Source organism: Helicoverpa armigera, chromosome 2, assembly GCF_030705265.1.
Source record: "Helicoverpa armigera isolate CAAS_96S chromosome 2, ASM3070526v1, whole genome shotgun sequence".
NCBI lineage: Eukaryota > Metazoa > Arthropoda > Insecta > Lepidoptera > Noctuidae > Helicoverpa > Helicoverpa armigera.
In genome coordinates this window covers 12,715,531-12,728,155 of record NC_087121.1, presented here as the reverse complement: position 1 = coordinate 12,728,155, position 12,625 = coordinate 12,715,531, and the positions used below count along the sequence as shown (strand labels likewise).

Genomic DNA, 12,625 nt, shown 5'->3' with positions numbered 1-12,625 from the left:
GTTTCCCGCCAAAATATTTTTGTAGTAGGTACCTACACAGTCAAAAACCATTGCGAAAGAAGTATCTAAGTTCTAAAGGCTCATAACTTTATTCAATCAACCCCTGATCTAACCAGAAGAATTACGCATCGCAATGGTTTCGTGAATTGATGAAGATGATATTTTAATTTATTTGAAACTGTCCTGAAATGCCTACTACAGTAATATGATTTCCTTAGTTTTTTTTTCTCACACACAGATAAAGTTATTCTGAATTGTGTACGCATGACCATAGATTTATCTATCTTGCTGGCTTTTACCAATCATTATATGGGTTAGGTAAGGGGGCCTATTTAATATGCATATCATCATAATTATAAAACTGTGGCAATATTATCGACCTCTAATTGACCTCCCCTATTAATCAATACTTGCCAGATGTAGACTTTAGAAAATATCTTTTCGGATATAAACAAAATATAAAACGTAGGTACGGGTAGCAGGATCAGGAAAAGGCTACGCAGTGGCCTCAGATCAAAGAAGCAGTGGCCATAAAAGTTGAAAGATGAATAAAAAAATCACTTGAACCAAAGTTTATTCAAAAGGTTTTATATTTTACCTAAATAGCATCGAAATAATGTAGCAAATTAATAAATAGACTATTAGTTAAGTAACGAATACATGCTACATAGGACCTACCATACGATTTAGCGAACCGGCCGGATGACCCGATATAAGAAAGCTATAATGTTGTAGGCCTTGTATACCTCATTGGGTAATTTACTCAATGTGTACCAAGAATTGGTGCTAAGTTAAATAGGAATAGGTACTTATACTAAAATAGGAACCTAACTCGTTTTGGGAGTGGACCCAAAGAAAGCGCAAAGGTATAATGACATGAAACTGAAGGAAAAGAACAAGGAAAACGCCTTATATTTAATTTAATATTATGAGCATTATGCTTCAATCGATTCTCAGTGGAACAAGTAGTGGCACACGTGTTAACCGTTCAAGTTGCAAAGTGACACGGCTGTGACGTTGGTCCGAGCGCCGCCGGTTCTATTCTCGCTGTCCGATCAATACGGCGTTATCAACATAGCTGTGTAGGTGTTTACATGCGCGTAGTACCCACACAGCTTCGCTTGAATGAGGTTGTCGCGAGTGATAACGCGCCGCAGTAAATAAGCCGTGATTTAAATTTTTAAGGAAATGTGAACATATCCCGCAGCGAAATGCCGCTGCCAGATCTTTTGAAACGAGCCTCCAGCTATTTCCTCGGTTTGGAGTTTGATGATAACGAGGAACCCCCTGATTACGTCGACAACGAAATATTGTTTTGCAAGAACAATGTGTGCGTGCATCCTCCGACCGTTGCAAGGCATGAACTTGATATAGTACACCATCCTGGATACCTCACAGTCACGACTAAGGTGTTTACGGACCAACACAACAACGCCAAACGACCCACGCTTTTCCTGAACTGGATTCCGAATTCTACGCTGCGGAAATGTCCTTCGGCCGTAGAAACCAGTCCGAGCGAGGAGCTAGTATGTGCTGGCAAGCCGGCGAATGCAAAGGAAATACCCATGTCCCGCAGTAATACAAACAGCGCTAAATTGGACGCCAACAACGAACGTGCATTTTCTGATTCATCAGAAACTACGAGTCTTAATTCTAACTCTGATAAGCAAAGTATTAAATCATCTGATACGCGATACACACACAATGACACTACGCAGGAGGAGTTGTCCTCCAGTTCAAAGCCCACTGTGAAGTCTATAGACTCGGTGAAGGATAATGTTTTCAGTAGCTTTGAGAAGGACGAGTCTCGGGATGAGGTGTTTATGTACGACAAACATGTGAGATCACAGTCAATGACCTCGGTTAACATCACGATTGCTAATCCAACAATAGAAAACGTAGATTTGACCCCTGATTCTGTGTCGGGGGACAGGTTTATTAGGTCACTGTCAATGAGTTCGTGTGACGAGGGCAATCCAAATTGGATGAGTACGCCGGAGTTTTTAGCTCTGAAACACAATTTGGTGTTTCCTGACAGCGTTCATAGCTCACCGGTGCCGCAACGTAGAGCTCCTTTAAAATGTCGAAGGTGAGTACGAATTTTTACATTACGTACTTTTTCTTTATTATCTATTCTATTTTTGGATCGCGGCATTTAACGTTCAATAAACGTCCCTGTTGGTTTACTACTATCAACTCAAGAAGAGAACATTGAGGACAATATTTACCAAACATGGGAAAACTGTCCTAAGTAAAAGTTTCCATAGGTCTACTTATTTCAATATCGATAGGTGACATTATCGAGAACTATGTTTGATTGTAAATTGATGCATGTAGGTACCTAAATCGCATTTGCAAAGTTGATTATTCACGGCATACGCGTTTAATGATGATAATGTAGATAGGTATACCTAGGTACCTTGATTTCATGAAGTTTTCGCTTCGACGCAAAACTAAGCACATACCGTGACGGTTAAAGTCGAATGTTCTACATTAATAGGTATCTACTGGATGTTCAGCCTTATCTCACCGGATCTACCAGTTGTACCCGCATAGACAATTATAATTGATTGTTAGCTCAATAATAACTGTTTATTTATTTTCGCATTTCAAGGCTTTTAGCTAATTATGGAGTTAGATAAGTGGTACAATAACATAATTATGTAAATATGGTTTCAAAAGAGCAGAATTAAAGGGGAATGCCCTCACAGCCTAAATACCTATATCTGAATAAATATTTAACATACTATTGACTTTAGCTGTCTCTTGAGGGCATTACATCCCTTATTTACCAAGCTTCTATATTGATCCTTCTACACTAAAACGATACAAACAAGAAGGAATATAGAGAATTATTTATAAATAGCTCACTCGTTACGAAGTGGGTGAATAAATCCATTGAGTTCCATGACACGCGAGTGCCCTCGAGGGATGGTAACGAACGAACGACGGGCGGAGGACGCTCACTGTCAATACCGAATATTGCCAATTGTTTGTCAAGTACAGCTTTACATCCACTTAGATATTCCATAAATAAAATCAGCTAAGTTAAGTACCTACTTACATCTGTAGAGAAGACAAAAAAAAAAACGATTTCTATATTTCCCAAAAAAGGGGTATAGACTTGCTAATAAAAGCATTTGTTGCGGGTTCAAAGGATTGGTAGGTACTTGGTATAAGTTTATAAATATGTACCTATTCCCACTGCGTGCAGTCAGCAGTGTTTATTTTGCAAAATGGTTTCCACTCATTGTTGTAGATACTTACATTTCGTACTTAGGTGCAACAAGCTACCTACTCAAAGGCTGCCAATCTTGCCGCGTATGTGATTTAAGTAGGTAATTGGCTGTTACGAACAGGTTCTTATCGATTTTTTTCTTACCCAAGTCTGTGTTAAATTAATCACCTAGGTATTTGACAAAATGGCCTATTCTATCGCTGTTCATTAGTGTTCCCTTCCGAGAATATTCTTGCGCCCATATTTCAGTCTGTTGTACCCTTCAATACGCTTAATGATTTATGATCATCATCAAAATTCAAAGGGTAGGTAGGTACTTACAAACTATGCAGTAGGACCTACGCTGTCTATTAGAAAACTTCGTGTCTAATTTCTAAGCACCGAAAACAAAAGCCGTTTCACTTATTTATAGCTCCTAGGTATAATACCGATGTTTAGGGCGAATGTCATACGTAGGCATTCAAGGTCATGTCATACCCAAGGTCAGGTCGCACCCCTCTATCGACGATTGCATTCCTCAAGCCACATGCCACGCCAAGAATGTCATTATCGCTCTCACAACTCATTTAATATCCTCGAAAGTTGCTCCTTGAATGTTAAGCGATCGCAATGAATTACGTGGGATAAAGTACATTTCTAATGGAAAATTCTAGAATGAGGAAAGGTCAAAGTGTTATTAAGACTTTGATTATGCAATATTTAGTTTGCAAGTCTAGCTTAGGAGAATACAATGTAGGAATAGTATTTAGGCATAATTTAGTGCGTATCACGTCCAGACATAAAGGGTCTTATTGGTCAGGATAGCTAATAACGAAGTTAACTTCATGTTTGAAATGCGCCATTAACTAAACTTAAGTTAGATTTCTACGGAAGCTATGGTTTAGCAGCGGCCTTAATTGATGATTAGACAAGCACTTCAACGTAAGATTACGCAACTGGCACTTACTGTCTAATTATTTCATTACTGACTTGACTTCATACCTTCATTCTATCCTTATAATCCGAGAAGGGACATTTTCTTAACTAGGTTTTATAACACACTTCAACTAGGTCGTGATAAAGTCGATATTCTCCAAGGATTTGTCCTTTTATAGCTCACTAACAGGGTATCCCTGAGCATGTTATGATCCAATAACCTAATTAATCTTTCATATAAGGAGGTTAGTTATAGGACTGCAAGAAACCGTACCTAAAGTTCATCGTCTTGTTTATTCGATGACCTGATTAAAACAAGCGCCAGTACTATTACTCAACTGCATTATTTAGTAGCTAGAACATGATAACGCTTATGTAGGGTGACTTATGATTTAAATAACTCAGTAACAATATTATATGGATGAATAATTTAAGGTATAAAGTCTTTATTCATCCGAGTTAACGGGTAAGTTAAAGTTATTGCGAGTAGCGCACATTAATCTTACCCCAGGGTCCAAAACTCCAAAATTTTGCGGTTCGCGTAGGAGGGGGTAGAAGGGTTCATTTACATGCTACCCACATACAACACGTGTAGCGTTTCTAACTTCGCATTTTCTAGGGATTTGAACGTTCAATCAGTTGGTTACAAAGGCATTTGTGTCGCATGAAAATACGCATTCATGTAATTTAATCGAGGTACCTACGAAGTATTTTTTTCGTATCTATATGAGTTTGCGTCAAACTTATGTATATTATACCTACCTATAGGTACCGATGGGTTCTAGTCATGATTTCTATGAATCTACACTTGACTCCTTTTTCACCAGGTTTTCAGTAGACTTGAGTCAGATGCGGTCATTGCGACTCTTCTTCAACGACGACAATTGTACATGCGGCCAGCTAGTAGTCGCATCCAGGGAATCCCAGTACAAAATACTCCATTTCCACTATGGAGGTCTGGACCACTTGGCACAAGTACTGCATCGATGGCACTCGTTGCTACATAACATCAAACTTACACCAGGTAACCAGAACTTACGAAATTATCAAGGCGGGATTTCACAAAAATGGTGTGTCCCGTTTGTTGTGGAACACTCAATTCTTTAACAGTCCATATGTTGTACATGTGAATAAAAATGCATTCGCGCACAAAGGTTTCAGTTTGCAACTGTTTGCTAGAGCAAGTAAACAAAATGAATCATTCATGTCGCATAGTTCAGCACACCGATGAAATCCCGCCTTAGCACATGTTTTAATGTTTTGCGAATATTCACCTAACGTAAGCAGGCACTGTTTCCACAGGTTCTGAAGAGCCAAATCTACCCTACCGTCATTTCATGGTATGCCGTCCAGAGGTTCAAAAGTCTGAACAACATCCTGAAGAAGGGAAACTTCCCAAAATATCTCCCGAAATATTCTACGGGAAAATTATGAACGGAAAGGGCGTCATTGAAGACGATCTATTTTTGAGGAAATGTGTATTTTTCGGAGGATTGGACAAGGAACTAAGGAGAGAAGTGTGGCCATTCCTTTTACACTGCTATCCGTACAATTCGACTTATGACGAAAGAGAGATAATACTTCAAATTAGGTCAAGAGAATACGAAGAAATTTCAAGAAGAAGACTTGAAAAGATGACTCCTGAGCAGCATGCAGTTTTTTGGAAGACAGTCCAGTGTGTCATAGAGAAGGACGTGGTTAGGACGGACAGAGGCAATCCATTTTTCGCAGGAGAGAATAATTACAACGTAGAAATTATGAAGAACATCTTGTTGAACTACGCCGTATACAATCCGATTTTAGGGTAAGGGTAATTAACTGTTTTGTTTTCTTCATGCCAAGTTATTAAAGTTTTCTGCAAACAACAGCCTTTGTTCACTACACTGCGAGGCGTATTGTTCCATTCATACTATATGTACACTAATTACACCCGACAGAATTGTAAAATAAATGGGTACTTGGAATACATAACACGGTTGACGCAGTTATGAGAACCATTTGTGAATGTGGAGTTAACAAGGGCTTGTTTGAAAAAATAATCTGGGGTCATTCGAGTCATTTCAATTATATCGATCGGAAAGCTATCATCCTTATTACAGAAACAGATACATTATAGATACTCATACGTTACGATAGGGCTGGTTAGTGGTTCCTGCCCTTCGCCCGAAAGGAAAAGGTATCGCGTTTCACCCAGTAACTATAGGGGTTCCCACCCTTTGTTGCTTAGCAGTCACTCCTTGTAAAATACTAGTGTTCAGGTGCATCCGGTTAGACTGGAATCCGACCCCAATATTTTATGAGACAATGCGACACCAACTTTCTTATGCGCAAAATTGCAGGCACTTTTTTATATTCGTCAGTTTTTTTTGTGATCCTTTGTGAATATTGTACCTATTTTTTTTCAGCTACACGCAAGGAATGAGTGATCTCTTAGCACCGGTACTGTGCGAGATAAAATGTGAGGCAGAAGCGTTCTGGTGCTTCGTCGGTCTGATGCAGAGAGCGATATTTGTGTGCACCCCAACCGACAACGATATGGATAACAATCTTGTAAGATACAACAACTGTTTAATGTCGAATAATGTAGGTGAACATTCGATTCTTTAGCATACGGCTTACATTGGTGTGGGCTTTATCTTCGTAGTACAAAACATACAACAAAGTCGACAACCAGAATTTGGTAAACATCAGAAAACATTTTTGAACAGAATGTCTGCCGTCTCCACTTAACCTTTAAAGCCATATTTGAATAACTTCGAATTCATAGATTCGGAGCGAAATCAATACAGCTTTGCCGGCTATTATGCGGTAACCAATAACTCAGCGTGCTTCAGCTTATACAGTACAGCATAAACAGGCCCGCCGCTAGCTGTTTGTTCGCCCGCGTGCGAAACCGATTATGCCGCCCTACGACTACATATTATACTGGGTTTTGTCAAAAAATATATAAGGGGAGTCCAGGGGGTCCGGACCCACTCGCCCATTCATATCCATTTTACTTGTCCAACAGAAAAAAATATGTACATGCACTGCTCTGATTGCAGAAAACGCACTTCCTTTTGGATACATAAATATTGCAATAGGTACATAACATATATTACACATAACTTTTTATTTACTTGAAATGCTCAAGTCTTAGAGTAACCTAAGAAGTCCTGGGTTAGCCCATAAGCAGACTAAGCAATTGCTTAGGGCATCAATGCAGTGCAATCATTACCCAAGTGGCCCCTATGTATTGAAAGATTGTGATTAATGGGTAGGTACCAACATAATGTATATCAAAGTGCTTAGAACAGATTATGGGTAACTTAAACTAACGAACTTAAATTATCTACAGCAATGTTTAATATCAGTAAAATATGTTATTAATGGTTTTTTGTGGGTTTCCCGTTGAAAAAATCAACGCATGAGACATATTTCATATGTAAGGAAGCGCGAGCGAAGCGAGCGCGAAATTTATTTAGTCTAAGGACACAAAACAAATAAAAACCACTGTAAATTAACAAAGCAAAGTCAAAAAGTAAGATATGCACAGAAATGAAGTGCAAATATACATGAAGTCGCGAGCGAAGCGAGCGCGATTTTTTCCTTAGAGTTTTCATGAAGTAAACATACCATAAAAAGCCAAAGTGAACAAAAAGCTATAACGGACGTGCGCGAAAAATGATTTTTCGGAATTGAAGGCCTCAACAATTAAACAAAGATAAATTGCGATCAGTGCAGTTGGTGAATGCAAAAACACGTGAACATTCAGTCTTCTGATTGCGCGAGCGAAGCGAGCGCGAAATTTTTTGTAATATTTTAGAACTCAAAACAAAAATTACTTAAAATTTTGCCCAAACGTACATAACTCTTTGAGTTTTGGATCACTAAAAGTCCTAAACATATATAGTAAAAAGCGACTGTGAAGTGAAGAAGCCGCGAGCGAAGGGTGCGCGAATTTTTTTGAGTATTGGTACATTAAAATTAGCTATATGTGATAAAAAATTGAAGTGTAAAGTAAGGAAACCGCGAGCGAAAAGAGCGCGAAAATTTTTGAGTTTTGGGACATAAAAGTAGTGTTTCTTCGATAATTTCTCAAATTTAACGCCGAATTAAACACAAATTCGCCTTGGGCGCCCCTGAGCCCGCGGCGCCCGGGTTATTCGCACACGCTGCACCATAGGTTAAGATGGCCCTGATGCTATCCATTCATTTGGATACAGTTCTTGTAAGTTGCAATCTTTGATGAAATTTAAAACAAAAATAGGAGTAACATACTGATCAAGGATTGGTAGGGGGCGCCTGCGGCGCCCCTTATATCCGGCGCCCTGGGCCGTCGCCCAACCGCGCCCTACCCTAAAACCGCTACTGACTGCGATATCTGAAATGGAGGCGCGAGCGCAGCTAGCGCGAATTTTTTTGGGGATGCAAAGGATGAACCCATCAAAATTGATAGGGGACGACCAAAGCGAGGGCGGTTTTTCTGAAATTTTATTGCTAATCTACTCATCTATTTTTAGTAAAAATATTTTTATTACGTAATTATGGTTTAATTTTGCCGTATGGGTTAATTTTGCCGCCCCCTAAATAGTGCCGCCCAGGGCATTTGCCCCCCCCTGCTCTCTCCCCCCACGCTACGCCAATTGTTGATCTTAAATCGTATGTAATTATTCTTAATTTTGAAAATGATCAACAGATGTAACTGAAACCGGCAGTGTAAGTAATATTCTTAGCGCTATTGCTGTGTTTGGAAATATTGATATCAAATAATTGGTAAAAAGATATTGTTTTTTTTTAATATAACGTGATAAGTCGCTCGATTTGCCGCCCCCTAGGATGTGCCGCCCGCGTGCGGTGCACGCGCTGCACGCCCGCTTACGGCGGGCCTGAGCATAAATAGGTATCTTACATATGTATTAACGTTCCAATGTATCTAATTGCATCAGCTTGCCACTCACCAATACTTGTAATAAGTCCACTAACAACAATGATAATCCTAAATGAGTCACATATAATATTCGTCCTATCTTATCATCCGTATCACCGATGTTAATATTATATTGACGACAATGTAACTCCTACGCGTGACATTTAATTTTCAGAGCTACTTGCGCGAGCTTATAAGGATAATGTTACCCCATTTCTACAAGCATCTAGAGAAACATGTGGACGCAATGGAACTACTGTTCTGTCATCGTTGGATACTTTTGTAAGTATTCCTCGAAGGTGATTGGGACGCACACGTTTCATTAGAAATTTAATAAATGAAGCCTTTTTAGGTACCTTCCTATTGTATCGGGCCTATACCTACTGGTTACTTAACACATTGTCCTACTTACGCTATCTAGACACACGGCAGTGTGTCCGCCAAGTTCGAGCAAAAAAAGCGACACACCGGCCGTGGGTTATATTACACGAACCAAGTAACATCATTAAAAAGTAACTATTTTTAACTGAGGTATGTGTATGGAACTTGGTACTTATTCAGATCTCACTTCTTTTATAGGCGAAGGATTTCCATATTATCGAACTTGGCACCCTTTCACATTTTTGTTTTGGGTGGGATCGGTACTTTAGTGTAGCCTGCAGTCGACCTAGTAAATACTGCTAATCTTTAATTTCCATCGGTCGGAGCTCATTTCATTTGAAATCCATGGTAAAGTTTGAATACATCGTATGGAGCAAGTACCTAGCTAAGAATATTATGTTATCTTCGTTTTTATATCTTAAAATTCAAGTAAGTTAAGAGTACACAAATTAGATGTTGTCGAAAAGATTTTACCCGCCCACTCGGGTTTCCTTCAACTGAAAAACGCCCACATTTCTCCGTCTACCTACGGCGTAGAACGGTATCAAAGGGAGACGAAATTTAATTATTCCTAGAAAGAAGCCTTACTATCCTTTTGCCTTGCCTTCGTCGTATTTCATCATATAAATCCAGGTCCCAGCTTTTGTTGGCTTTTATACTTTATTGGTCGATCCTACTTACTGAAATTACGGCTCAGGGAAATCTTGTAAGGAAAAATATTAAAATATCTAAGGTAGAAAAGGTTTATTTCCAAGAAGAATCTTAGAGGGGAAGGGGTTCGTTTTTAACTTGAATACCCCTTTTAAGCACTTAGTGATAGGGATTAACCAACCACTTTAAATTAAAAGTTCAAACTATGCATACCTATTGCTGTTACCTACCCCCACATCATGTAAGTAATTCCTATATGCTTTTCCAACTTCTAAAACATACGTCTGCTCGTTACAGGTGCTTCAAGCGCGAGTTCACGGAGGCCGTAGCGCTCCGCATGTGGGAGGCGTGCTGGGCCAACTACCAGACGGACTACTTCCATCTGTTCCTTTGCCTGGCCATCATAGCCGTGTACGCCGATGACGTCATCGCACAGGACCTTAATACTGACGAGATGCTGCTGCATTTCAGCTCTTTAGGTACGTAAGAAAACTTTTACGATTTTTCGGCGTCACTAGGCTCGATCGTATTCGTAATGAATACGTGCGAGGAAGTTTAGGGGTGCGTGATGTCGCAGATAAGTTGCAGGAAAATCGACTACGGTGGTATGGCCACGTAAAGAGAAGACCACCTGATTACGTGGGAAATTTGGCTCTGCAACTTTCCATCCCGGTGAAGAAAGAGTGCCAGGTGTCCGAGAGCGACGTCACGGATAGAGCGAAGTGGAGAAGAAAAATAAGGAAAGCTGACCCCACCACCATGTGGGATGCATAGCAGGAAAGAGAGAATGGAAATTGGTATGAGAAATAAGACGCTCTCCGTAAGACCTTACAATAAAGTTTTAGCCATCGACAATTTTAACTTTTCTTCATCTTCTACCACAACTATTATTTATCAATCATGATAATAAATCCTTATGTTAACCGAATAATTGCACGAGTCTGAGGCAGTGAAGTATACTCATGTAAAAACTTTAAGTACGTAACTATTAATAAGTGCCTTTGTACTTTTTCATTAGCAAAAACTTTTCTGTCTTTTTCCAGCAATGTACATGGACGGACGTCTCATCCTCCGCAAAGCGAGGGGTCTTTTGCACCAATTCCGACAGCTGGTCCGGATCCCCTGTACCTTGGTGGGCATGTGTCAGCGATGTGGCCCAGGCATATGGGACTCAACCCACAGGCCTAGTGTCGAATGCACTGGCGCCCATGACTTCTGCAAGTATGCTGTTCAGTAATCAAGGAATATGCAAGATATTTGGCAAACCGTCGTGATTTTGGAAAATACATATAGGTCTTGTAGTATGTGTTGAATGCGGGACATTTTTAATGTAGACAGATCAGTATTATTTAAGTTTTTTTTTTGTAATGATAGTGCCATGCATTGATTTCAGCTTATATAGAAGTAAAAATATGCCATATTTGTTCGATAAATGAAACTGAAAGATTTATATTGTGAAGACAGTTTGATATGTTAAGATTTATTTGCGTTGGTAAGAGAAATGTAACGGTGTCTCAAATTATTATTGTTAAAAATACAGTTTATTGATTTGTGTGTTTTAAGAGTTCTAAGTAAATTATCGTGTTTTTTAGAAAGTTTACGAATGAGTGTACAGTCTAACGAATCGGTCACGTCTTCACAGTATTCTTGATATTTGTTCGGAGTTTTCAGGACGTAACGCTCTGGTGAAAATGTGACCTACTTTTCATGTCCGTTTTGTACAGAACTTGCTAATTACCGCTTCAGAAATAGTAACGTTTTTTCAATCGATAATATTGACAGTTTTAGGACATTTATTTGTTCTATAGAACAAGGTTGACAGAGTATTAAGTTCTTAACATGCTTTCTCTAACAGTGTTACTTTTTCATCTATTTAAGTATGGATTTTAAAAACTTGAACCGATTAGTTTAACTTCGACTTACACAATGGATTGCAAGGCCTTAAAGAAGAAGTTAAATACAACTTAATTATTTTCAGATGCTAACTTTAATTGAAACACAAATGATTTTAACAGAAACGGTATACGTATAACTGTGTATTGTAAAAAATGCACATCGTACAAAATCAATGTAATTCTATAAGTACAAATTAAATCAGTATTAAAAACTTGGAAAATGGTGTCAGTAAGGAAATTGAGGATATGGCTAGGACATATCAAATTGTTAACAAAAAATGTTCAATGAACTTATCATTTCTATTTGAAAATTAACAAAATTAAAAATCGTACCTGGTTAATAACTATATGGAAACTAGAAAATCTAGGGAGAATTCATATCGAACATGGAAACATACAAAATTATTTGAAAAATGATGTTTGTAAAATATTGTAAATTTTTAAAAGACTATTTTATGAATTAATTATTTGATAGGTTTCTCAAAGCATCAGCTATATAATTGTTTAAAAAAAGCGCAGCTGTTAATGATATTTTAGATTAAGACTTGCTGTATGAAATCTAGGCAATTATCTATATGGAAAAACATAGGTTAAAAATGCTTGGTGTTATATAAAATCCCTGTTAGCTGAATAAAG

General features: G+C 38.6%; 1 protein-coding gene across 4 annotated transcripts; it reads left to right on the top strand.

Moving 5' to 3' along the window:
• The first annotated feature begins 885 nt into the window (after positions 1-885).
• LOC135118423 (TBC1 domain family member 16-like) lies at positions 886-12,321 on the top strand. Of its 4 annotated transcripts, none has more exons than XM_064040451.1 (7): positions 886-2,089; positions 4,981-5,177; positions 5,456-5,957; positions 6,559-6,736; positions 9,238-9,344; positions 10,392-10,573; positions 11,138-12,321. In XM_064040451.1, the coding sequence occupies exons 1-7, from the start codon at positions 1,212-1,214 to the stop codon at positions 11,329-11,331; spliced, it is 2,238 nt and encodes a 745-aa protein (XP_063896521.1). In that variant the 5' UTR covers positions 886-1,211; the 3' UTR covers positions 11,332-12,321. The 4 variants fall into 4 exon arrangements, with proteins under 4 accessions (XP_063896521.1, XP_063896511.1, XP_063896530.1 ...); XM_064040441.1 differs by having other exon boundaries at positions 889-2,089; positions 5,441-5,957; XM_064040460.1 differs by having other exon boundaries at positions 890-2,089; positions 6,559-6,703.
• Positions 12,322-12,625: the final 304 nt, after the last annotated feature.

What these genes read in the sequence shown, in the direction of transcription:
- LOC135118423 (XM_064040441.1), top strand. Translation starts at nt 1,212, where the DNA reads ATGCCGCTGCCAGATCTTTTGAAACGAGCCTCCAGCTATTTCCTCGGT. An exon ending in TAACATCAAACTTACACCAG is followed by an intron (nt 5,178 to 5,440) that starts GTAACCAGAACT and finishes TAACGTAAGCAG; the next exon opens with GCACTGTTTCCACAGGTTCT. An exon ending in ACTGTTTAATGTCGAATAAT is followed by an intron (nt 6,737 to 9,237) that starts GTAGGTGAACAT and finishes TTTAATTTTCAG; the next exon opens with AGCTACTTGCGCGAGCTTAT.